General features: G+C 36.5%; 1 protein-coding gene and 1 long non-coding RNA gene across 3 annotated transcripts in view; one reads left to right on the top strand and one right to left on the bottom strand.

The window, feature by feature from the left end:
• Nucleotides 1-27818, bottom strand: part of PREX2 (phosphatidylinositol-3,4,5-trisphosphate dependent Rac exchange factor 2) — a 173365-nt gene that overhangs the window by 67253 nt on the left and 78294 nt on the right. For both annotated transcript variants that reach the window (XM_071420634.1, XM_071420644.1), the window contains 13 exons: nucleotides 27338-27413; nucleotides 26504-26576; nucleotides 25219-25361; nucleotides 24975-25067; nucleotides 23544-23692; nucleotides 18889-18974; nucleotides 16543-16679; nucleotides 13582-13699; nucleotides 12567-12751; nucleotides 11523-11684; nucleotides 7529-7751; nucleotides 6972-7179; nucleotides 1897-2076 (listed from right to left, as the gene is read on the bottom strand). In XM_071420634.1, coding sequence (XP_071276735.1) covers nucleotides 1897-2076; nucleotides 6972-7179; nucleotides 7529-7751; nucleotides 11523-11684; nucleotides 12567-12751; nucleotides 13582-13699; nucleotides 16543-16679; nucleotides 18889-18974; nucleotides 23544-23692; nucleotides 24975-25067; nucleotides 25219-25361; nucleotides 26504-26576; nucleotides 27338-27413 — 1833 coding nt within the window. The remainder of the gene's footprint in view (nucleotides 1-1896; nucleotides 2077-6971; nucleotides 7180-7528; nucleotides 7752-11522; nucleotides 11685-12566; nucleotides 12752-13581; nucleotides 13700-16542; nucleotides 16680-18888; nucleotides 18975-23543; nucleotides 23693-24974; nucleotides 25068-25218; nucleotides 25362-26503; nucleotides 26577-27337; nucleotides 27414-27818) is intronic.
• Nucleotides 819-22917, top strand: LOC139586981 (uncharacterized). The gene is made up of 3 exons (XR_011678114.1): nucleotides 819-1100; nucleotides 10475-10539; nucleotides 13994-22917. It is a non-coding gene; the product is annotated as an uncharacterized lncRNA (long non-coding RNA).

Here is a 27818-nt window from a genome sequence, read left to right as displayed (position 1 = left end):
AAAATCATTTCGTTTCAATGCAGGAGATGCTTAAGTAATTATCCAGCAGAGGGAGTCTTAAAAACCCAAGTGAATGTAAGATAATGTAAAAGTGTACCTAAGGGAGGTTTATACATAGTGATATGGGTCTTGTTTTATGATTTGGGTGTACCCAATCACCAAGATTAACATATCCATTCTTAAAATAACACTGCAGTTATACATGTGATCCCTCTTTGTTTTCTTTATTTGTGTAGCTACAGAAGTAACTTTTCACTAATTTAGGGAGAGTGGCTTACATTTCCTGGCTAATGTAAATGTTTTGGACCTGTAGTCAACGAGGTAAGTGAAGGAGTTAAACTTTTAAATGAAGCCAATATGATGTAATTACAATCATAACCATTAAGTAGATGAAAAGACATCAGTAACAACATGTTCCTAATAGCGGGTGAACAGTCCCAAGGAGTATTAAAAATTTCTGGCTGAATATTAAGAAATGTTTTCTAACTAACTCTATTCACTTATTAAAGTCTCCAAAGGGGAGATGAAGGTTAATTAAAACTGGGTTGTGCAAAGCATGAGAAAATAAAACTCAGGAAAATGAGAAACAGATTAGATGCATTTGCTGTATCATTCTGCATGATTTTTGTGTTGTATTATAAGGTTTAGCAGGAGACTCTACACAAAATGAGAGCATTATAATGGCTGAAATTAGCCAAACAGTTCCAATAATAACCACTGTGGCCTTACGATAGCTAGAGATTTTTAAGTATTGACTAATACAATTATTTAAGCAAAGAAAAAAAGCATTCTAATCTCACTCCAACACTTGTCCTTAATGCACAAATTTTATGATTATTCTGTATATGGAATCCTAGGTTCTATTATTCCTACACAGCCAGAATGGACTATAAAGGAGAGGAATCAGAATAAAGAAAATGTTTTGAACAAAGGGACACTCATGTCCTGGGTCACACCTTCTTTCTCCACATACAAATCCTGTGCCAGCTGGGAAACCTCTCAACAGGAGCAAGCACACACCACTGGAGCAGCTTATGAACACCAGCAAACTCTAAATGTGCTTCTGCTGGACCAAGAACTTTGCTTGTGTGTTCACCATGGTAAGAACAAAATGAACTTAATCTGTGCAAACTATCTCTGTGTTTACATCTGTGTAGTTCTCTTTCTACTCTGATGAGGAGTTCATATCTACCAGGCTGCAGTAATCAAATACAGCTTAGGGAAGAGATCTCAGCAACACAGAGTTCTGTAGAAGAATGATAAACCTACTGAGATTCTAATTTCTGAGCATGATAATGATACTGAACAAATAATGAACTCTCATTTTACTTGCAGCTAAAATTTGAATTTCATTTTTATATCATTAGCCAATTTTCTCTAAGCAAGAGAGTATCATCTATATAAGAACTATACTTGATATAATTACTCCTTCCTTTCCAAAATTATTAATCTTCACATTCACAGTACGCATTTCAAATTCCAGAGGTGAGGTGATGCTTCAGTATTTAGAGTGAAAGAAGGTGAGAAATATATGTTGATAAGTATTATATTTTTCTTTAGATCAGAAAGAACAGTGGGTCTATCACCTTGCTTTCCATGGTAGATATTTGGTTTGTTGTTGGAGACATAATAACCAGTCATTGCTAGTTTTTGTAAGACAGGTAATCTAAAGTAAGGTTTTACATCTCTGGTTGCGATAGCCTATCCAGATTTGGGCAACTAAGATATAATAACTAATCTGTATTCATAAGACTTTACTTCACACATCCTGTGGCTAGTTACTCCTCCATTAGTAATGTCAGAATCATATTCTAGTCATCTTTATAACCACTTGATACTTTACAAGCTTCCATATTTGATTCAGTTGAAAAATAAAAATATTATTACTAAAGTTACCTGTAAGAATCCCTGTTACTGATGGTATCATGACCAGAATCTTCTTGTTCATCACCTGTTACACTGAAACAGACTTTCTTCCCATTCCTTTCCCCCTTTTCATTATCACTGTCTGCTGGTATTACAGGCTCAGGTGTTTTACGTTCAGATTTGGGAGAATACGTTATTGAAGAAAGAAGGCTGTGAAACACACAAAAATAAAGGCAAATTCAGGTTTTTCAAAAGTGAGCTAGCAACAGGATAACATTTCTCATCAGCATCCTCCAATTATTATTCTGTAGTATGTGAAGGGAATATCTTAATTCAGTCAATATCTATTTGAAACAAGGGAAGGAAGTGACACATTCTGTTGTCAGAAAGTCTAACAGTGAAACCCACTAACCTTACCAAATACTTCATCATGTATGAAAGCAATGATTCCAGCTGGAGAAGAAATACAGCACATTCTTGGACACTTGGGGTCAAACTGCATATTAACATAACTATTTTTAAATATGAATCCTGCGCTTCTTAGCACAAATCAAGAAAACAAATGGACGTAACTGCCTGTCTGTGAATAGCATGTATTTTCCCAGTTAATACTGTACAAGACATGCCAGTGTGCACCACAAACTATTCTACTAGGGCATTTTAATTGTCTTTATTAACATCTCTGTGTACTTCGTGACATTCAAAGTGTCTGAGCCATTATCCCTAGTAAAACTGATGATTAATATACAGGCGTCTGTGACGAGCACAAAAGTGACATCCAGCCAAGAAGAGAGAACAGTGCAGATTGCTACTTTTAGAACATGCAGAAATACTGGCAGTGAAAAATTCATATTCTTGGATGATTAATTCATACTGAGATGCTCTAATTTACTTTCAAGATCAGAACAGCAATAATGGGCAATTGTCCTTTAATTCCTATTGCTCAAACACTCCATTAAAATCACATTTTCAAATTACTATTTGGATTTCAAAAGCAGCATTTTTCTTGCAAAAACTACTTGCTAACTACCTGAAATCAGAGGACACTGAACTAAACTTTTTTTCCTCCCTTGAATTACTTCGAAATAGTAGCAGGGTTTTATTGAAGGAGCTGTCAGAATGGTCAACTGGCAAACTTTCTTACCAACTACATGGTAGGATTCAAAAATAGCTTAGATCTTCTTACATTAAATTCTCCCCACTGATGGGAACAGACAAGATTTTATCCCACATTTAGTTACAGATACTGATCTGAACTGCAACTAGAATACAGAAAAATGATACCTAACATGTAATTCCACCAGAATTTAAACTCACCCCTCCAATAGACTGATATCTTTTGGGCTACATTATGCCTTAACACTTCATAGCAATAGGAAATCACAACTCAGTTCTTTCCAGTCACTGACAAGCGTAATTCCATGAGTACAGGAAGAGAGATGGGACCCACATTTTACATCAGTGTTCAGTGTCGATCTCATGCTAGAGCAATATGTGTTTTTGAACTTGTCCTAAAATAAATGTGTTAAGGAAGCAGAAACCCTAAGAAATCAGTTCTTCATACCTGTAAAACTTATTTTCTTAGTAAGAAATATCTATGGAACTCAAAAACAGATTAGAAAAATTTGTGGCAGAACATTCTAACACTGCTCTTAAATCAAAAGGTTCATTCCAAAAAGACCATCTAGTTCTGCCTGCTGAAACATGAGATAAGGACAAAGGTAAATCTATACTTTTGCTTCTTCTTGTGTTCCCACTCTCATCCATGTAAAAATAAAAGTTAATTCTAGTAACTTCTCGGGGATTTTGTTGTTGGAAGAAAATAATCAAGATTAAGAAACAATTATAATGAACTGCAATTTCAGCTCCTGAAAATATCTTCCCCTGAGTAATTATTTGTCAAGACACAGACAGACTATTATATCCCCTTCTTTTATGTGACCTGTTTAGTCACTGCTGCCAAGAGCTCAGTAAAAGACTGATTAAGGTAGCTGGATCTTGTCCTAAAGGGGCTTTTCCATTTCTCTCAACAGGCAAGCTGTTTTTCTAAAGGAAATTTTTTTTGCTGAACTACCACAAACGAAAGATGGAACTTTGGATTACCAGGTTCTGGAGAAAGTAGTTACTGAAGTCACTGATGTGCTCTAAAAAACTCACTCCAGGGAGTTTAAAATAAAAACCTGGATACATACCTTCCCCAATAATCTTGCTTAAATTATACTTTTGTTTTTCTTCTTAAACATGACACATGCACAATACATTTACTCCAGAGATGGGCCTACCCCAAACAAAATTACCTTAAATATCTAGCTCTCAAAGAACACATGAGGGAATAGTAACTAACAGCTAGAGAGTCTCTATGAAGAATATTTCAATGAAACAGAGAAATTTAATCCTTAAAATAAAATCCTTACCAGGGGAATTACTCATATGTGCAACCCAAGTCAACACAATCCTGACAAACAAAACTTGTTATGGTTAGTCAAAGAATAAAGAATTTAAAAAGGCAGTAACAAAAAGCCTTCTTCTGCCTTTCCCTCACTCCACAGAGGCTTGAAAAATGTTGTATCTTTTTTTGGAAAGACATCTTTCCAAAAAAGAGCTGGGATGGTGGGAGAGCACTGAGTGCATGAGAACCAAGAACCCAGCAGAGTCACCATATAGAAAACAATTTGAAAAAGGACTTATTTCTGTGTAACACCTAGCAGCAATGTGGGGTATCTGCAGCATCACTAAAGAACTATTGGGATTCCATTAAACTATTTGAATGTGAGCACAGTGGAGCCTGGAGAGGCTGTGGAAAGGCAATACATTTTCCTTGTGTATTTCTCTCTCTGTGTCATTACTACATCACTTATCCAACTGAAACTCATCAGCAAACCATCTTATAAACTCCTATGCAGACAATATTAGGAGTACAAAATCTTCTCTTAAATGCTCCCTTGCCATAATCCATAGGCTCTCACAGACCTGCTTTTCAGATGTAACACTCATTTTTCAGTTCGCTAGCAGACAGCAGAGGTTGAGCAGATAACACTGCTTCAAGATTTTGTGAGCTGAAACACAGACCAGTACTGACCTCAACACAGAGCAGAGACCTCTAGTAACAAGCATGAGCAAGTTTTCCAACGCTAAGTATAAAGCATACCAAACAGTCATTCAGTAGTCCAATTTTTCTGTCACACAATATCAACATAAATTAAAAATTGTGATAGATACCATGTTCATATTATCCACCCCGAGAATATTAAAATAATGAGGATTGTTTAGGATAATAATCAATTCAATAAAAAAGGCATCAATTTTATTGTTACTATCCCACAACAGAAAAAATAAATCCTACTCTCTTTATAAAAAGCACAAAAACAAGCATTTCCTCCCAGCTGTTTAAGTATGAAAATTTCTAATTAAAGATGTCTGTTGGATTATCTTTTGTCTCACTCTATCTTTTGTTTCTAAAGGTCCTAAATCTCAAGAGTTAATTAGCATCTGTAACTATGTTCTAATATACCATGTACCTCTGAACTGCTCACTCTTCCCTGTTCAGCACTTTTAAGTAGGTCTCTTGGCTATCCTGTTTCCTCTTTAGAACTGCTTTCCTCTACAGTAATTACTCACTGGCAGTCCACTCAATGTCCATGAGGAATAAAGTATGAAAAGTCAAAGTCTCAGTCTTCCAATCAGCCAAAGGTAAAATTTGCTAAATACATCTGTGTAGCTTATACAAGATCAGCTACAAGATCAGTGTACAGAAAATTTAGGAATGAAAAAAGTGAACCTTTGTGTTTGTGCACAATTTTTCTGTGAGTTTGTGTATTTATATATACATTTATACAAAAGAAAGGCTCAGAATTTCCTGTACTTTTGCACCACAAGCTCAAGGGAGTAGAAAGGAAAGGTGTGGCATACTGGCAACTGAACTTCCAGAAGTATTGACTAAAATTCCATATATAATATTCTGACTTCCATGAGGAAGATAGACAACACAGGCTTTACAATAGTCATTTCTAAGCGCACCCAAGCACTGAAATTATCATTAATTTAATTAATTTACTTCATCTTCAGCGTGATAAGTAGCAGAACTATGTAAAGGCACAGGAAACAACATTTTCTTAAAAATACTGAGTCAATTCTTGCTTTCATTCCCACTGCAGTATGTGATACGTTACAATGACTCATAATAATTACAATTACTTACATAACTATTACAACTACTATGAGAACAGGAAAAAAAAAAGAAAACCTACCTAAAGTACACATGAAAGGACAAATCACACTACAGTCTTCAAGATAACAAGAGAAACAATGACACACCACTTATCTAAACTGGAGATCCTGACAGATTGTCTTTTAAACTCAAAAAATTTTGCCATTTTTGTTTTCAAAATTAATTTCTGACATTTGCATTACATATGGATGTATGCATCAATGTATGGATGTATGCTATCAAAACTTAAATAATTCTTATCCTTCTTCATTCTTATCCCAAGAAAATAGCCCAGAAGTGAACTCACTCACTTTACTAAAGAAAAAGCAAGTTATAAATCCTTGTCCTGAATTAGGACTAACTGTGATGAGACTTTGAGTCTTCCACATTCAAGCCAAATGTTCTAATCACTCCAGGGTGGTTCTCCCTAAATCCATAGCTCTTCCTTAAGGTCAATTTGGTTTTGAAAAATTTCTAACAAATTAATGCTCTCCCTGCAGGTGAGTAATGTCTCACTCAAAAATTCATCTGTGGGACTATTCAGCAATACCTGAAGAGTTCAATAAAGGCCATTTTTATACCTCTGCCCTTTGTTTCCATTCTTAGTGGAATTGTAGGTGACATTGTGTGCCTCATATTTTCCTCAACTAATTCAAATTAATTAACTTTGCCACATTCTAAAGAAAAACTACAAACTGGAAAAAAACCTACTAACTGTGGGGAAAAAAGGCATGCTGCAAAAAAGATCAAAATACAACATTACCCGCACTTAAATTTTTTACTTTGATTCTGTCTGAAGTCAGCATTGACTCCTATGCTACACAAAAACATTGCCCAGATTTATCATTATCTTCCATGGAAAAGTTAAAGACAAGTCCAGATGGTAACATTTACTTACTCATCTATTTGGCAGACACATGTTTCCACCTCTTTCAGTGCAGCTTGTAATTTGAACAGCAATTTTTGATAGACATCTTGGGTTTCTAAGTCTTCTTCTTTTAAGAGGTACCTCAGACCATGGCCCTCTTGCTGGCCAAGAGACTGTCCTGAAGGGGCAGCCATAGTAGTAATGGTATGTTGGACATAAATCATGGGATTCAGTTTACCTGGGAATAATTCAAAGGGATTTCATCACTATCTTTTCTTCAACATACATTTTGAAGTTAGCAAAATACCTAACAGACACTGAAATATTTTTCTGTTTAAAATTCATGTACTTATTTAATTTTGCATTTTTTTTGCATTTCAAAGTCAAGCTATTTAGGAAAAAAATTATTGTGAAATTATGACTACCCATTATTATGCTGTAAAATAAAACTAAAAATCAAAAGAAGGGTGATTTCAGAAAGACTTGTCCTCAATTTTAATATTTGGGCTATAAACTTAAACTGATTACCTTTTAAGACTCTATATCAGAAGCACTGGAAGTAGCTCTTTCTAGCTCAATTAACTTACCTTGATCGGTGTTTTTATTTTCCTTTTCATGGGAAGAATGTTTTCTGCTGTCCAGCTGTACACCAAAGGCACTACCAAGGGAAGTTGAGGTCTTTGGGTAAGACACTTCCATCACATTGATATGGCAATTGGTTGGACAGAAATCACTGCTGTGAAGTGGTGAAATCTTTGACTTAGCTTGTTTGAAGGTAGGCCAAGCTCTGTTTTTTAATACTCTTGAAAACTAGAAGTAAGAAAGAAAACCAAATTTTGGTTATCAGCTCTTCTTGTGTCTGCACTTAGCTAACAATTCTTGTGTACCTCGCTAGAAAATAAAAGCTTAAAATATTTCAGTCATCCTTGACTTAAGGTGTCTTGACTCTGTAATTTCCACCTTTCTGTAAAAGGGAAAGAAAATATTTTTCATTTTACATTTTAAGGGGTTGTTTTTTGAAGCAAATTATGTTCTAAGATGTATAAATACCTCTGTAACAGAGAGATAGAATTTATTGCCCATGGAAAAGAATAAAAAATTAATTTCTGGGGAGCAAGTCTGAAACTGCTGTACTGCTCATGACATTTATAAACACCTGCCAACATTTTCAAGCCATTATTTCCCAAAAATCCATGAAATATCTGTCTGAAGCTATAATAAGGACAAAATCAGGAAGTATGAATTCTGGAATTCCTATTTGGGAAGGAGGAAATCCTCTTTAATAAGATATATCTTATCCTCCTGCATTAGGAGAAGCATTGCCAGGGGTTGGAGGGAGCTGATCCTGTTCTTCTCCTCAGCACCAAGTGAGGCCTCCCCTCGAGTCCTGGGTCCAAGCCTGGGCTTCACAGAAATAGAAATGGGCACACTGGAGAGAGCCCAGTGGAGCTGAGCCCTTTGAGCTGATTCAGGGACTGGAGCATCTCCTGTGAGGAAAGGCTGAGAGAGCTGGGACCCTCCAGGCTGGAGAAGAGAAAGCTCAGGGAGAAACACATCAATGTCTATGAATACCTGAAGGAATGGGGCAAAGAGGACAAAGCCAGGCTCTTTCCAGTGGTGCCCAGTGCCAGGACTAGAGGCAATGGGCCCAAACTTAAACACAGGAATTTCCTCTGACTGTCAGGAAACACTTTTGCACTGTGAGGGTGATTGAGCACTGGCACAGTTCCTCAGAGAGGTTCAGGAAAGAGAGGTCAGATCTCCCTCCTCAAAGAATGTCCTGGGCAATCATCTCTAGGTGGCCCTGCTTAAGCAGGGTTGGCTGGACAAGACCTGCAGAGGTACCTTCCAACCTCAACCATTCTTCTATTCTGAATGACATTAGGAAGCTGACAAACACTAGTACATAAAAACTGTAAAAACCACATTTTGCAGACTTTCCTAGCCCAACACCTCTTCTCCCTCCTATATATCAGCTCAGCAACGAGGAATGTTTTTTTGTCTAATTCTGGTCTAATTTTTGTCTAGTTTTTGGTCTAATTCTAATACAGTGCTTAGCCTCCTCTCCTTGACTCTAACATCTTAAATTTTGTGCAATGTCTTGAATAGGCTTAGAGTTATTTGGTTTTTAAGATGAGAAGATGTCAACCCAAAATAGTGAGGACAGAACCGGACACTCAGCAACTACATCTACATCAGAATCAAGTAATCTGATCAAGCTCTTCAATTGGAAAAGAGATTTATTTGTCAGTCACAAGTAGGATTTCTGTCAATATGTGTCATTTTCAGTGCAGTTTGTTGTCAGGGAAGATTTTTTTTCTGGAAAGATGTAATCAGTGTTTTAATCACAGTATCTCTCCAGTCAAAATATTACACAGACCTACTTTAGCTATGAACCACAGCTCATGCATAAGAACATTTGCAAAGTTAACTTGCAAAGTTTCTTCACTGATGAATGTCATTAAAAATTCAAATCAGTCAACTTTTCACTAACGCTTCAGTTGAATTAAGACATATTCCTTCTGCAAAGTAAGATGCTTCTGTACTGGGACTTAAATTTCTGTTTATTTTGGTGTCATATTACTTCAGTCTGATGAACACTTGCTGGGATAATTACATTTAAATCTTTAGATCACAACAAGATCTGGAGGGTTACAAGAAATCCAATTATGGAGTTGTTCAAAGGCTGAAGAATGTTCAAGTTGTTAAGAAGGCTACTAAGGACATTCAACGATGAAAATATTTCTGCAAGCAGTACATATTTCACATCTCAATCTCCCACACATCCTGCTCCAGAGAGACCAAATACTGGCTATGATTTAATCAGGTCATAAGTCAGGACCAAGATTCTTCTCATATATGTGTTGAGAAACATCTGGGACTCATGGCACTGGAATCGAGGTCTATTAGGAGCAAAATGTTCTGATAATAATAGTAGGAACTGCAGAAATCCACAAGATTTTTATTTATAGAATTAGAACTTTCACAGTAAAACCAGGAGCCAAGCTGGGCTCAGGCACTCCGAAAGTCTCCTGTAACTATGGTTACCTTTACCTTGCCAAGAAAATGACACATCTATTCCTGAAATCCACTGCATTAGTAATTGTTAATAAAAGCTATAATTGTGAAACTACTGATTTTTGAGCAGATGAGATCTAAAGCGCGGTCTGTATCAGGAATACCTGTTTCCAGACAGTGTAAGAACTATGAAAACTTCCCTGAGGCTGTTTGTTTCACATTCAGGAAGCACAACAAAATTTGATTTACTGTCTTGGCCTCCTCTGTAGAGGCTATATATCACAGTCAAATTTTTCAGCTACAGAAAACATATAAATCACCTGCATGTTACCTGAACTGTAACTGTTAATATAAAAACAATTTTTTTTTTAATGGTAATTTGGATTTTAACCAAATTGGAAACATGGAGGTTTGTAATTCAGGCAAACAATGGAGAAGTCAGATTTTTGCTAACAGTATCAGGATTCTTGCGATGTTTCCATTGACACAACTCAGTTTATTCCATTTCTTTTTAGAGAGCACCTTGAGAAGCCTGACAAGCTGCTTTTTGGCTTTCGTCCTACTGACTACTGAGCTACAGGTATTCCTAACAGTTTTCCCTACTTTCCTTTGAAAATGGAAAAATCATTATCTAGTCTTTTAAATGCAGCTTCTGCAAATGTGTGAAGCTCCTGTATTCACTTTCCTTTGCTTTTTTTCCCCTCTTTTCAAATTTTTATGTATAAACTCTCAGAACAGACCAGTTTCTAAACGTCACAACTCAGATCCCCAAATGAGGTAAAACAGGGCAGACCCACTTTATTGCAGCCATTTTGAGCCTACTACAAAGTAATTGACCTCCCAACAATTAGGTTCCATGAGAGAGGAACTAGGGGTCTGGATGAGAAAATGAGTTGCATTAACAAAATGTTAAATGGTTGATTCATTTACGTCCTGCTTGGTTAAACAACTATAGAGAAATGCACAGACAGCAACGAGAGGTCATAGTCTGGGCTATTTATTCATTTACATATCATTAATTAAGATCTCAAGCATATAAAAATCAGCACCTTCTCCATTTTTCCATGCTATTATGTTTTATAAAACCAAGTGAAGCTAATAAATTACAGAGATGCTTCTTTTAACAGATATGCTAGGGTCTAAAAGTTGAATAAATGGGTTAAAATCTGGTATTTGAGTTGCACTAGAAAGAAAAAAAAATCTGTTGTTATTGCTACATTTTTGGTTAACATCTGCAAATTCACTAGAGTATTGGTTTAAGGCATTTACAAGAATGACGGCCCTTTTATGGAAATATGCAGTTGATTGTCTCTGCAACTGAACACAGCAAATAAGAAAGAATACAAACTACACAAAGTCTAAAAAAGGGATAAGAAAGAGAATGGCTTGAAAACAATTGATACAATTACTCAATTAAGGCATTCATGCTTCAAAATAGCAAACTTCCAGCCACATTTTTGTCACTGCCATTGACACTCTGAAGAGTTATTCAAACTGTACCACATTCCCCTGTTTCTTCCTTAAAAGACAAATATAATCAAGCTTAGGACATGCAGGGCATACCTTTTTATAGCTAGAGATTCTTCTGTAGATATGCTCAATTTTCTCACTGCAAATGACACTGAATTTACTTTGAAGTTCCGTGGGGATAACGTCATTTAAGGAATTGAGGCTGTTGCAATTCTGCACAAAATGTTCATCGCTTTTTGCCAGTGCTTCAAGAATCTAAGATAATAAAAACAAGAAAAGTATGTTATGAAATTAAGTTGACTAAAATTTCCCCTTACTAATCATCCCTTTTAACTAAAGCTGAAAAGCCTGATAACATTACAGAAAATGGTGCACAACAACAATAAACAAAGCTTGGGATGGGATGCAAAGAGGTTTTCTTAAATCTATTCCCTGCGAAGTTATACCCATAAGTATTTTTGCTTGGCTTCTCATGACATTGTCTGATAATGGATTTACTACTAATTTCCTACTAATGTAACCACTATGGCTCCTCTGAAATACATTATCTGTTGCATTTACTTGATCAGCACACATTACGCAGAGCTGCTGAATTAATTCATTCATTACTTCTAGAAAACCTTCAATTTGGCAGAACACTAACACATTGAAAAAGCATAAAAGAAAACTGAGTGCTATCCTCTTGTATATTCTGCATAAAAAGGCTAGGAAATAAGGTACAGGATAAGCTGTACTGCCAGCAAAGACTGAAGCCTTGCTATAAGGGTGAGAGAAAACTAATTAAAAGGCATGTTAAGAGATGAGGGTAGTATATAGCCTTTATAGATATTTCAGTAGATCTTGGACTTTCTTTCAGCTTTTATTTGATAAATAAGAATTAAGGGAGAGGGGCAGGAGGAATGGAAGACTTTGAAGATCTTTTAACTTTTTTTTATTTAAAAGCTCAATTTATAATGACAACATAACTCTTTTTGCCTCCTGAGCACACAATTGTCCTCCAAAACATCAGAGAGATAAGGGTGACCAATCATAAGGTATCAAATGAAAGACATATAACCATAAGAGTAAAAAAAATCCACAAGTTTCTCCGCTGGTATTAAAGACAATAAACATTAACATACAAAAAATGCTTCATACCTTTGCAGTCAAACTGAAAAATCCCTTTGGTTCAATCATTTTTTCCAAGACATGGCACTTTATTCCAGCTGTGCTGTCATACTCATAAACCACTCCATACTCCAGATGAACATTGTCAACAGTCAGACTCACATGATCTTTCTTCCCATCAATTATTGCCATAGTGTTAAATTTGTCAATTACCTCTAGAATAAATAAAGTAACACAAATCAGTTGACAAGTCCTGGCCATTGAATGAACTATAAAGGACACAGGCAAACATTCTAGTAAGAGGTATGTTCTGATCATTCTTTTTAAACACATTCATTAAAGAACCTGGTTGAACAATATAAAAATCAGAACACCAGTAGATTTGTAGATGTTAAAATACTGGATTGCAAAACAGGCAGTACTCTTTCTTTACAAACAGTTATTTAAGAGGGCTAATTCCATTTCATTTATAATCCAGACACATTAAGACCCAAAAAAAGGGAAAACTGAGTATTTCTAAATAAAGTAGAAGAAAATCACTATGAAAACTGTCAACATTCAGAAATGAAACCACAATAACTGCATTTATGAATGCACAGTTCAAGTATTAACTGTCTCTTTAATTACAAGTTGCAGATGAATGCAGTTTCATCTAAACATTAATTGCCTGAAAATAATTTGAAGGATAGTTTTGTTTTTATTTCCCATGCAGTAATGACTACTGTATCTAGTTTGCCATAAATGATTACTGGAGGTGAAAATAAATCAGGTAATGCCTAGGTTTATGTTTCTTACAAATGAAATTAAACAGATTTTCCGCAAAGTATTCACGGAAGTATTTTCTCTAAATGGGAAAGATACTGGTTTTCAAAGAATAGCATGTAAAATTTATATGCTTAGAATATATAAGAAAACAAATTCTTATGTAAATCACATTGTATGATCTGCTCAAAATTTCCTCTCTGCAAACAAACCCACTGCCTACATTTTCCTTGTATTATAACATCATTCTCTGCAGCAACAAGATCAAACAAGCATCACATACCTTCCACTTTACAGTCAAAGGCGTCGCCTCCATCATCTCCAGAAGGTTTGGTGTTTGCTTTCTGAAGATCTTCCTGTGCACTTTCAATGCTGTTGTAAACCCACTGTATAGAATCTTGCTAGAAAACAACAAAAATAGACAGGTAGAAAAAGCTTTGCAAGTGCAACTGATAGCAACTATTTCACTATTTTTAAGGCATAAGTTAAAAAAAAATCCAGAGAATTTTGGCAAGTTATTTTTTACTACAGCATATATTGTCATGAGACAGTATGAAGTGTGTGACAGCATGACATCCACAATTTTTATGTCTCCACCAAAAATAATTTAACATATTTCAAATCAAATTGCAGATTTGCCTTGACTAAGAATATTTTACTAGTGTAGTAATAAATGCTTTTTATTTTTCCCACAGATTAGCACCCCCTGCAGCCCTGCAAAAGAACAGAACCACAGGCTCCAAAAGTCCACCATCTTCTGTGGCTTAGTGACATATGAGCACAGCATTGGTGGCTTGTATGTGTCATAGCACCCTTGAAGAAGTCACGTGTATTTCTTACATCTTCTACCCAGTCTGTAACTCAGCCACATGTCCGCCATACCCTTGTGAAAGATCCTATCAAGCATAGCATCCCCAGATTACTCTTTGTCCTTTATACTTCAAAACAAGCTTAACAGTTAAGTTAATCACTCCTTCTGCAACAGCTACAGCAGAATAAATGCCATGATTGTGACAAATCTGAATTCAAAAAGAAGTTCATGGAAGAATTTGAAATTAAGCAAGGACAGCAAACATTTAGGCTGAATGTTAAAATGTTCATGCAAAGTGCCAAATACATCCAGCTATCCTTTGCTAAAATCTAACAACCAGCTTCTATCTTTACTCTACTGGTATGGTGTCTAGATTTCCTAGATTCATCTATGCCTTGCTTTCCACTCAACGGCATGAAATATTTGAATAAGAAAGCTTAACTTTCAGAGCTCTGTGTTGATTGTTGGAAGACACCTGTGCAGAAGCTGATCAGCAGGAATGCTTATGAAATCCACATTTCTCAGGTTCACCTCAAAGCTTGGTGCTTAGTTATGGATTCTTACTCAGTGCTTGGTAGCACTGAGACTGCTGTGCCAATCTCTAAAAGGCAATACTCACTACTCAACCTGCAAGTCCCTATTCCAAAAGGTAACAACCAATCTAATGCAATATTATTTGGAGCAATGTTCTTCAAAATGATTACAGGAGAACAAATAAGCATAAATCTGCCACATCATGATTAGTATCACTGCAAAGAAATTGCAAGAAGTAAAATCTGGTCTCAATTTTCTTTATTCAGACAAGACAGAAGATAAACACTGTCCAACAGAAATTATGAAGTTATTGACTGAAGGAATCTGTAATGAAGCTTCATGCTCCAGGCAATTAGGAAGACGTTTTACCCTGAGAAGTAAAAGATGTAAGAACCAGAAAAATATTCCCTTTCAATTATGCAATTGGGAACCACAGGAGAGACTGCAATATTCTGGGTAATTAAATGATAGGCTGTGTGCACTGTACTTAAAAAATAGGAAAAATCCATAGCCATTTTCCAAAAATAATAAAAACACCCCACCAAATTTCTGAATAGGAAATTAAATTTTAGCTGTCTTTTCACCACTGGGAATCCTACCATTTACTTCAGACAATTCCCCCATAGTATTTTGGTAATACTGCATCCTAAATGAAGTTCTTCTTGCCTGTCTAAGGAACTTCAGTTATCTGTAATTTGCCGAATTATGATCAGCTACTTTTTAAAACTAAAAAAGCCCCTATGTATAGGAAAAAAAATTCAAGTTATTATACAAGTCGATTAAAAAACCCAAAGTAATTTTTTAACATCCAGGCATTCACACCAGCCAACATCAATCAACTATCTTTGGATGTCACTAATATCCATAGGAAGTGTACAGTTATACACAGAGAGAACAAAACTGCTATAATGAATTTAATTTATCTTTTCTTCTAGCCAGTTTTGTTACTAGTGAACAGGACATTTTTCTTTAATAGAGTGCATCTTCCTTTAAAGAATAGGTGAGCTTGATCTCTATATGCCATGTAACAATTTCAATTCTGTATTATCATTTAAACACAAACATCCCAAGAACATTTTTATAAACGCTGTATTTATATGACCCAGTTCTAACTATATAATTCTTATAACTCTGCAGTAGGTGTGGGAGAAGGATTCAACTCTTAATTTTAATTGGATTTTTCTCCTCAGTAAACACATACTTGAAGAGTTTGTGAAAACAATTAATAATGTTGGTTCACAGTTTATGAAAAACTTGCAGAGAATTGGAAAACTACATTATAGAATCCAGCTTGGTTTGGTTTTCTTCGTAAATTTGTGTCTTGGAAGCCTGAGATTTTCTCCTTAACTAACATGACAAAGATAACAAAATTTGCATGCATTTAAAAAAAGGAAATTTTGAGTCCTTGAATATATACTTATATTCAAGACTCGAATGCAATGGGAATTCTTTTATGGATGGAATATATGCACTCTGCTCTCGGTGTACTGAAGTGTAACAAAATTCTGGAAAATGATCCATTTTTTGTATTTCATTCTCCTGCTGCTGAGCAGGCAGAAAGCTCTGTGATTCCCTCTCCATCAAGATGAGAATATACCTCAAAATTCTTCTTGCATAGGACTGCAGAAATGCTTGAAACAGCCCTTTAAAAACACCATATAAAAATTATCCATGATATTTATTTCAGTGCAGAAACTAAGCAGATTTTGAACATCACCATTGAGCAATCTTCAGCTTTTATACTTCAATTGGCTTTCCTTCAGTTTTATTCACCCCTTCCTTCCTCTCACCCCACTCAAGCACAGCAGATATGTGCATAGAGATGAACACCACACTGTTTACTTTGACCAAAAATAGAAATCTAGAAGAAAAAGTGCAAGGGCACCAAATGAGACATACCTGCATTGGCCGCCTGTACTTCCTGCAGGCTGTGACATGAGCAATAACACTTGCATGAGTCTCTTTGCTGACATTAATTCCATTCACTTTGATTATGCACTGGCCAGGGTGGAGACCTGCTGCAGCTGCCACTGTTCCTATTAATAAAAACCCACATAGTTAGCAAACTTATTTTTCTAAACATCTCCTTTCAAGCTTACAGTCCAAAAAACCTCTTTTTTTAAAAATCAGAACCTGGTCTGACTGATCCTTACATACTTCCCTTGACCACAGAGTACTTGTGTAGACCAGCTGGATGCCAAGAAAATGGAGTTTGCCAGCAGATGTTTCCATAAAAGAGACCAGACAATTACCAAAAGGCTGCTTCATAAAACAACAAACATTGACTAGCAATATGAAAATGTGGAAAATTCACCTCAAAAAAAAGGACTTTAAAAGGATAAAATGGCTCTAGCTTGAAAGTCACTAATTAAAACTTAGCCTACTTTTATATGACCCAAGCTTACGAGCTTCTTGTTTAATTCAGGTCTTTCAATTTTACATAAAAAACAGAAGTTTGCTGGCAATACATAAAGCATAAGAGCATACTAGAGTATCATGTTAATCATTAAGTGAAATATCTAAATTCCAAAGACATTTCCAAATATATTGTTCTTTTTCCATCTTCCCTACCAACACAATTATAGCAGGGGGCCTTCGAGCTTTAGAAAAAAATCTCAAAGACAATTAAGTAGAATATCTCAAATTAAATTATCAAGAGAGTGGGACAGGGGGACACACACAACATGACACCAAAACAAAACATTCTCTCTAAGCTACAAAAAATATTTGGTTCAGTAACTTATTTTCACAATTGAATAACCACATTGGGAAACTCTAGTGATTGAATAGGCACTACAAAAAGAGCAGCTGTCTCCAGGTCTTTTCAGTGCAATTCAAACTCACTCCTGAAAGACAGCCTGCTGGAGTATGACCTTAGTTCCAGCTACCTGAACATTTGCCTCCAAATGTCTCTTGATACTGCCACAGAGGTGCCAAGGAAGTAAAAATCGACTGCCTAGAGACTGCCAGACTGGGTTGCAGAAGCTAGGGGCTGTGAAAGAAAAGGCTAGACTGAATCTGCAGGGCTGACAAATAGAAAGCTTGTCATGACTTCATGACTTGCCAGTTGAGCATATCTGACAAGGAAATAACTTGCAGAATATACATGAGCTTCCCTCATTTTCAGAATTATCACTATTAGATTAAAGCTGTGTTTAAAATCTAATATAAAAGAATGTCATTGGAAATTACACTATTACCATCTATTGCAATCTCTCCCCTCCAAAAAGACATAAAAATAAACATAAATAGATCTTATTTAATATCTCTCTCAAAAAAAAAAAAACCAAAAAAAACAACAAAACAACTCTCTTCAGAAAACACCAAGGTCCCAATTCAGCAAACTATTTAAACACATGCTTAAAATCTTCCAGGTTTAGCAAATCACACAAACAAGCACTTGCATATTGTTGGGGCTAATCAAAATAAAGTATGTGCCTAATGAATAATGATAGGCAGTTGAACTGAGATCCAGGTGCAGAAATAATTAACACATCAGCTACTAAGTCTGTAGTTTATTAGTCTTTCTTTTGAAAACCTAATTTCTGGCACAGCAACCTAGGAAAAAATGTCATCAAACCGTTCAAATCTCACTGTTTTGCAGATCAGTTCACTTTTCATGCCTCAGTTACAAAAGCAGGAGGGGAAGGAGACGCAACTGAAATAACTGAAAACACAGTTTGCTCTATCATAAGTAACATGAGACAGCAAGAAATAATGCCTCAACTTCTTTTAGCACAAATGCGCTACTCAAAAACATTGAGTTAGGATAGCAAGTGTCTGAAAATCACATCCCAAAATAGTATTTATGTGAACCATCTGCAATTACCAAGACAAAGCCACTAACACTCTTGAAAAGATTTGTAAAAAGCACGTTTCTTAGTAAAATGTTTTCAGAACATTGCAGAACCACACAGCCACCTAACAAATTAACACACATGTTCCCAACATGCAGTTGTATTGCATCCTTCAGCTACTCCTTAATCTGCAAAGAATGCACAGCTTGAACTTAACTTTCCAACATTGTTGTAACTACATTTTTAAAAAAGAGTCGGGAGATGTATCCAAGCTTACAGAGTATAAGTACACAGAACAATTACATTTGAGTTTATTTAATATTGTTTGTTACTTTGGGAAAAAAAAATCTAAGATGGATTACTGGACCTAATTTTGACTCATCTCAACCAAGTCATTTAGATATGAAACATATGTTGAGCAGTACCATTGACAGCTCTTATGGCTTACCTCTCCCAACAGCATGGACAACAGAAGGGCCAAAACCCCGGATTTGGAATCCAAGTCCATCTGCAGAGTCAGGAATCTTCACTGTCCTGATACAAACAAAGATTTAATGTGGATGTAGCAAAAGGTAGCATTTTGTTATTCAGCAGCATGTAGGTTACAAGGGTGTAAAATTCCACACTTTTATTCAGATCAGTTTTTAGATTTTGCAACATTCATATTCCAAATACCGTGCACCACCAACATCAGAAATAAGAGCAAGCTGAGACAGCACAATCTATTTCTCAGGGAAATTGAATATGCTGATTATAATCAAAACATCACCATAGCTTTAAAATTCCTCCCAAACAGACTGATCTTCAGGTAACTTGCCATAGCACAGCAACACTGAAAGCCCTGGGAAGGCAGGCAGTCTCTCCCAGCCAAGAGGAGAGAGCCTGGGGACCAGAGATCACAGCAGGTCTGATCAGAGAAGCTGCAGAAGATGGCAGAACTCAAATCCATATTACATTTTAACAGAATCACAGACTGTGCTGAGTTGGAAGGGACCCACAAGGATCATTGAAGTCCAACTCCTGGCCTTGCACAGACACCCCAAGAGTCATGTCATGTGCCCAAGAGCACTGTTCAAGCACTTCTTCAACTCTGTCAGCCTGATGCTGTGACCACTTCTCTGGGGAGTCTCTTCCAGTGCCCAACCACCCTCTGGGTGAAGAACATTTTTGTAATATCCAACCTAAACTCCCATGACAGAATTACAGGCCTTTCCCTCGGGCCCTGTCCCTGGTCCCCAGAGAGAAAAGATCAGTGTCCACCCCTCCTTTTCTAAAGTTGCAGACTGCAGTGAGGTATCCTGTCATAAAAGGAAATTTTGATTGATAAGCAGGGCTTTCCTCTCATGAAGCCATGCTGGCTGTGACCAATGCCTGTGTTGTCTCTCAGCTGTTTTCCAATACCTCCCAGAATAATCTTCTCCATAACTTTGCCAGGCACAGAAGTGAGACTGACAGGCCTGTAGTTTCTCAGGTCCTCTTTCTTGCCCTTCTTGAAAATTGGGATGTTTGCCAGCTTCCAGTCAGCTGGCATCTCTTCAGATTCCCAAGACAGCTCAAAAATTATCAAGAGAGGCTTTACAATAACATCAGCTAGCCCTTGGAGGATTCTTGGATAAACCTCATCAGGCCCTATAGATTTGTACAGTTCCAACTGAAGCATCAGATCTCACACTATTTCAGGGTTGGCTGAGAGCTGATCATTCTCACAGTCATGGACCTCCAGCTCAGGGCACTGAGATCCCCTTAGGACCACCACCCATGTCAAAGATGGAGATGAAGAATAAATTAAACACCTCTGTGCTGTCCCTGTCCCCATCTGTGAGGTGACCATCCTGTAACAGGTCAATGTTATTTTTACATTACCTATTGCCATTGATTTACTTGAAAAACTCCTTATCGTCCCCCATATTTCTGGCCAGCTTCAACTCCAGTTGACCTTTGGCCACATGAATTTTCTCCCAGCAGCAGTGAGCAGCATCTCTGCATTCTTTCCATATCACTTGGCCTTGCTTCCACTGGGCATAAACTTTCCTTTTTATCTTTATTTCCACAGAATATTCCTGTTCAACCAAGCTGGCCTTCTACCTCACCTGCTTGACTTCTCAGTTTGGGAGTTGCCTGCTCCTGTGCCCTTAGGAGGTGATGTTTAAAAAGTGACCAGCACTGGATCCCAACAACTGCAAAGACATTTTCACTCTGAAATAATGAATCCCATCAGGTATTAGTAGACAAGGTGTTGAGCAGATCATCCTGTGGTCAACAAACTCAAAATTTTTCTGCTGACACCAGCTTAGGAGGCATGTATTGACCTAATGGATCTGCCTAATCTTATGATATTATTCCTGGTTACTGGAAGAATCAACAAAATCAACTACCATGCTCCTGATCCCTCTACCAATCATCCCAGGGCACTGCAGTCTTTTTTGATTGCCTTCGGACTTCCCTGTTTTATTTCATTGCTGCCAGTTTGAACAATCATTAGCAAAGAGTAATCAGATGGCCTTAGCAGACTGGACAATTTTCCACTAATATCCCTTATCCTACGCCCTGGGAGACACCAGACTTCCCTGTGAGTTGGGTCAGGTCTGCACATCAGAACCTCCACTCCCCTTGGAAGGGAGTCTCCTATGACAACTATCCTTCTTTTCCTCTTAACAGAGGAGGTCTTGATGCAGGGTACAGGTGATGTTATTTCAGGAGGCCTCACCATCCCAGAAGGATCTATGCATACCTCATCAGTTGTTTGGCCTTCTAGGTCCAGAGCCCCACACCTGTTGTAAGAGGTACCAGTCCTACTTGCCAAATTCAGAGAAAAAGGAACCTTCTTGTGGTACATGCTGTGATGTGCCTCCAGCCTCCACCTTTATCAGGCCCCGGCTAACAGTCCTTTGGCTAATTACCCTGCAGGGCTCTGAGCCCATCTGCTTCTTCACCACAATGGAGGTTCAAGACTCCTGGGAGTCTGAGACTGTAGCATTGCTGAAAATAACCAGTCTACCTCTTGCTCGTTCACTCAAACACCGCATAGCTTGTTCACTTCTTCCTGTAGCTCCACCTGCAACAGAGCTCCTCAAACACAGCACGCTTTCTGCAAAATAACTCTTTGTAGTCCCCAGCCTCACAAAGAGGCATCAGGCACTCCCACCAGCCTGTGCCTCTCCTTGCTGAGTTTTCTTGAAATAATGTTTCATTGCAGTTTTTCTGAGCAGATACAGAAAGTAGCTACTGAGATTTGTAAAGTAAGAATCATCCACTGCTGTTTGTATGACTTGTAAGCACATTGTGCTCCTGCTTGGTCTAAGAACAACAGTAGTAAACTTACCAACAAACTAACCAACAAAACCATGATTCTGATAATCAAAATTCACATCTACTCCTTCAAATTAAGCCCTGAGCTCACCCAAATAAGATAGCATAGCCTTGTGATTTCAGCTCAGGGTCTACAAAAAGCAACACAGCTGCATTAGCGCTTATCAGACCTAGTTAGGTCATGCATAACAGTGCACTGATTTAACTTTGCAGCCTTTCCATCTTGAGCCAGCTCTGTTATTATTGCAGGGATCTTTGCCCCAAGCTCCATTTCCCATTGCAAAAGCAAACAAATTCTAATTGATGCTGAAAAGTCATTTTAAAATACATTTGGACTGTAGCAAACTTGATTTACAGGCAGTTTTGAATAAAAATTGCATTATTTCTTGCACTTTTTTTTCCCCTAGTATACATAGTATTAGGCATTTGGAGATGATTATCATCAGAGGTGGGATCCAAACTTAAATTGAAGTCTATATTTTTTTAAAATATAATATATAGAGATTAATAATTTTTCACTTGAAATATTTTGTAAGTATCACATCGTTTAATGTACTCATATATTCCCTATTGATACCATCTATTTGATTGCATTCTGAAACTGCTTTGAGAACATGCAAATAACTATGAAAGACCATCACTGGCAGTTTAGGCTAAGAATTCAGGAGAGAATTGTCTTCTGTGAACTCACTTGTGCTAGCAGCAGCTGCTGACAAAAAGCAGGGAACATGAGAAACAAATTTGACTTCTGTGAACTCTAAATTCACTAGACCATCTCTCTCAACCTTGAAATTCACCCACAAGTTGAGGGGGGCATTAAACCAAGATTTGCATTAAAGAAAGGCCAAGATGCTTTTATGTTTTCTACAGTCCTGTGGTCTGGGCATTTTTTAATTGTTATTTTTGTTTGTTTGGGGGTGGGAACAGGTGTTGTAGTATCAGTCCAGATAAGCATCTTTATACCTTATTTATTTTTCTTAGCTCTTTTTACTGTTCTGGGTGCCATTTTACTTCTCAAGACACCTTTGCTTATCAAGAGGAGAAATAGATCTTCAATCTGCCACTCAATCAGAGCCATTCCTGAGCAAGACACTCTGTATGCTGTATGGTAACAGAGAACGGCACCTCTTTATTTTGTGGATTTTGAATAAAAAATTACTTCTGACAAGTTTTTCTTAGTCTTCTTCTTCTTTGTTATGTATAACCTAGCAAAAACTGCATTAACTTTATGAAAAGACTTATGCTAATTTACATATTTACTGAACCTACCTATTAGGCCTCACTTTGTATTTCTTTTACATAACAAAACTTGTGTTTAGGTAGGAATGGGCAAGACTGTACAGAAATGTATCTGTTTGATAAAGATGAGGAGCTGTTTATTTCCTCCTGCTGTTTACACAACCAACACACCAGCTGAAGGGGCCCATGGGACCACAGAGTCTGACAATGACAAACCAGCAACTAATCCCCAGACACAGGAATTTGTTTAATACACACAGCCAGAGATAAGTGATCAAAACTGACAATATAGTCAATGAAATTTCATTTAAAGTTGCAGTACCTGCATGTACTTAAAGTGGCAGAGTTGAAGATCTAAAGTACTCATGTGATTCTTTTGCTGACTCACAAATAGGATAAAACAAAACCAAGGCAAATCAAATTGCTTGACTTTGCAAAGTCAGATCAGATACAGCATCTAAAAACCCCTTACAGTAGTGCTCTCTGAAGTTCCACTGGTCTGAAAATTCCCTTCAATTGTTGTTTGTAAAATTTCCCAAAGGAATGATAACTTACTCTCGAGGTTTGGTGCTCACAAGAACCCTCAGGGGCTTTCTGCTGTTTAAACAGGCTTTCAGGAAGCAATCCACTTCACTGAAGGGTCGCAGGAAAACCAGGTCACCGTTAATGGCAAAGATTTTCTTCCCAACTTCCAAGCCTGCCATCTAGAAAATAACAACAGTTGTGTACATGTTTGCTCTTATAACCACTAACGTGAGGTTTTCTTTTGCTGGCATGCAACCCCAATAGAAAAAATGGCATTCACATTTTCTTTACATTCTTTATGACCCCTTCACATACCATGCACAAGGGACTTACACCACAAAATGTTTCTAAAACTGGTTAAATTCATGTGAAGGGTAAGCACTCATTCTGAAGAGAGCTAAATACAAGACCTAGTATTAATCAAGATTTTGTGACAGTATTACAATATCAGTTAATTTTTTTGGTAATTAACACAACACCTTTGATTGCGCCATTTATTTTATGACAGTACTTAATTTTTCATCCACCATTTTCCAAAGGAACTAAAGCTTCTTTTCATAAAGAAAGACCCAATTAATATTTAAGTAAGTGAACATTTGCTAAGTTCCAAAACAAAGAGTTTTTAAACTTTGGTCCAACAAGAAAAGCACCATTACAGTACAACTACAGGAGTACAAAGAATGGCTGAGGGTATGGGCAAAGCCCAAGTGCCGTCTGAGAATATGGCAGAACCTGACTGATAGAAATCAGATCATTTAGCTCTGTAGCTGAATTATATTATTCATTTGCTGTGTCTATTTATAATTTAAATTTATACTCCACCACAAGATTTAGAAGGCCTTGAAATCTAAGTCCAAGTTTTTCTCTTATGAAAGAGCATCATACTTTATCTTTACATATACAGAGACTCTCATGCTGCTGAGTAGAATCTTAATTAACCCAAAGAGATCTAAAGCAATGCTACCAAACAGGAAGGCTGTAATTTATTCATTCAAGGTCTCAAATCCCAGATTTTATCTAAAGCTTGATACATCCTTTACTATGAAATATGTCAACTGCAATTCACAGACTAGCTCTATACCCATTTCATATTCTACCAAAAATGTTGATTTCAATTATGATTAATGTCATCACTGAAATATTATAAAATGCATAAATATAAAATGACAACTTTTATAACATCAATCAATATGACAATTTAGCTGAGCAGAAAATAAGTGTCAAAATATGGTCCAAACAATATTTTAAATAAAAATAAAAAGCTAAAAAGAAAACAAACAAAAACAAATAAATGAAAACAAAAGGAAAAAAAGGAAAAAGGGAAAAAACTCACAGGCACAGCTTTCTTGGTATGTGTTCACTGTCACCTTCTACCACTATACCCTTTCACACATGATGTACAAAACATACATCTGTGATCAAGTAAATAAAACAAGGAAGATAATTTATAATATTCCATACCTCAGCATTTGATCCTTTCTCCACCACTTTAATAATTGGCACCTTATTTTTATCTTCTAAACCAAAACCATAGGTTCCTTCATTAGATTTAATCTGGAAAACAATTTTTTTAAATATTCTTCAGAAGGGCATTAATAAAAACTGAAGTATGTCTTCATTAAATAACAATAAACTGTCCTAATATATTGTCATTATAACCAATTTTTTTATTCATCAAAGCACACAGTGATGGTGTTTCACTCACCAGTAATGACTTGGCTATGACATTTTCCACTACTTTCAGATCATGTTTCATGAGTCTGTGCTTCATATTTGATCCTTCCATTTCTTCATCCGCATAAAAACGGAACAGCAATGGTTCATCTTTAAATTCACTTTTCTCTAACACTGTATGACAGAAACCCAGACATATTAATCTTTATTTTCTTTTCAACTTTTGAATATCAGGCCTTTCATGAACCATTAAATACTCAACATGCATACACATACTGAATGCTAGCAAACTATTGTTTGTGTGTGTGAATCCAGGGACATTTTTTTAACATAGACAACAATTGTTACTTGGATTGATTACAGAGAGATAGGAATCACTAAGCTATTTTTTTTTTTTACAACAACATCTGGATTCCACCAATCTGAGAAAGATGCATTAGCCTGAAATAGTTTTAGTAAAAATACTAAGCACAAGGTTTCTTCCTAAAAGGGATTTTAAAACATAATTTTGAAAAGTTCTGCTGGACAGCTGCTGAAGATGCTCATCACCAAGTTCTGGTATTCTCCAGACAGTGAAGCATGCTGGGTTTAGAATTAGAAACAGGTGTGCTGGAGATGTAGAAGCAAGCAGAACAGCCAGTGGATGCAATTTGTGTGTTCAAAAGTCAAAGGAAAAAGAATGAGCAATACAGGAGAATATGTTCTCAACCCCTTGTCTAACAAAACTGATAAAAAGTATTTCTTCCTCTTTTCATTTCAGTAAATGATCTACTACTTCAATCCTTCCCCTGAAATCTTCCCTCTGATGGTATTAAATGGGTCCTTGTTCACCTTAATTTTGGTGCTGCACATATCTCTGGTCTCCTCTCCCTTCTTTGTTCTTTACTATCCTCATGATTTTCTCATTTTTCTCCAACTGCTTTCTCCCACTTTTTTGAAGTCATGCTCCTTCATACCTTATTAATTCCCCCCAAAATCTCACATTTCTTTCCTACATGATTTTTTTATTGTTTCATCAGTGCCAACACACATTACTTTCTTAAGACATCTCTTGCAAAGCGACTAATAAAACTGCCCCCACTAAATCCTTTATCGAATTAATTCCCCAGCACATGCTATAAAATTGGATATAATTTTCAGAGTATACAATAGCTATTTTTTTTCCTTGAAGACTGTAGCATCAATCTCTTTAGTGATACAATAGAAGAACTTTCCATCTGTTCTATAATATCTTTATCAGCCCCTGCATTTCCTTCCAACTGTGCAGATAACACTAAACAAAGTAAGCATAACTGGTACAGAATGCATTTACTTACCATGGTGCATAAACCCATTATCACAAAGAGCTACACCAAATATCATAGCTTCCTCCCTGGTCCGGCAATCCCCCTGTTAAAACACATGTTTAAAATGTATTTTAAAATATTAGCAAAATGGAAACTGTGCACAATGGCATCATCCCATAGGGATGGCAATTACTGTAGATAAGATGTGCCACCACCACCTTTATGTATATATTTCTAGAATATATATATATACACACACACACATATAAAAACCAGTGTTTTATCATAGAATCTGATTCTATGATAAACATGTTTATCATAGAATCACACAGCAGTTTGGGTTGGAAGGGACCTTTATATGCTATAACACTCTATAATTACAAATAAGTAGGAAAAGACTTCAGTAAGGCTGCATTTTCCATAAAAATTGAACTTAATAGAACCTATAAGCATCAAAGTTTTAAACTTTTATTTTATGGAACTATGTTGGCAGAGTGAACAGGATATCATGTTGTTTTTCTCTCATTCATTTAAAATGAAAAAGAATTGAGGCAAAAAATTGATTCTGACTTTTGCTCATCTAGTTAGTAATTTAGAGTTTCTCATTTCATTTCAAGCCATGGTCAGTGTTCCATGCTGAATCACAAAGCTAAGTGTCATCAAAACATTTCAATTCAATTTCAGATCAGGAAGATAAGTACAAGAGGGATGAAAAGCATAGCTGATGACAGATGATTTCTGTTACTTTACTGGTTTAAGAGGATTACACTACATAAAGTGTTTGTATGTTATTCTTGATATATCACTAGTTTTCAAGTCAGAATTTAAATGAAGACATACATAAATCCAAAGGTGTCTACTTGCCTGGGCAATCAACCAATCTATGAATTTGTTAGCCATAACCACAGATTTGTAGGTTCTCAAGTGATAGTCTTTATCCCTGTTCAAAATAACACAAAACAATTTTTCAAAATCGAACAAAAGCTCAGAAGAAAGAGAAAAATACTTGTCATTTATAGGCAAGTTAGTGAAAGCATGAACTGAGCACTTCATGATGGTTGAGAAGTTTTCTCTGGAGGAAAAAAACTAGCAAATGAAGCCTTCCTTGTAGACAGAAAGAAGGAGGCTGATCACAAATTATTTGGGTGATATTGTCACTGGAGTATGAAGGCAGGTGAGTTGTTCTGGGACTATTCTAATGAGGTAATGGTGTATTAGTAACAGAGTGCACTAATGTATACAGTAAGCATATAAGCATATCCATCAGGACCTAGGAGGCTCTAGAAGTCCATTAAAAAAGTTATATTGAGCAGAGTTGGCAGCCATTTAGTGGTTCAGTTATGCT

This window comes from Agelaius tricolor, unplaced genomic scaffold, assembly GCF_023055355.1.
Source record: "Agelaius tricolor isolate 1412-34295 unplaced genomic scaffold, bAgeTri1.0.p SCAF_2, whole genome shotgun sequence".
Taxonomy (NCBI): Eukaryota; Metazoa; Chordata; class Aves; order Passeriformes; family Icteridae; genus Agelaius; species Agelaius tricolor.
Note: the sequence above shows the minus strand (reverse complement) of the source record. Positions and strands in the feature narration are given on the sequence as shown.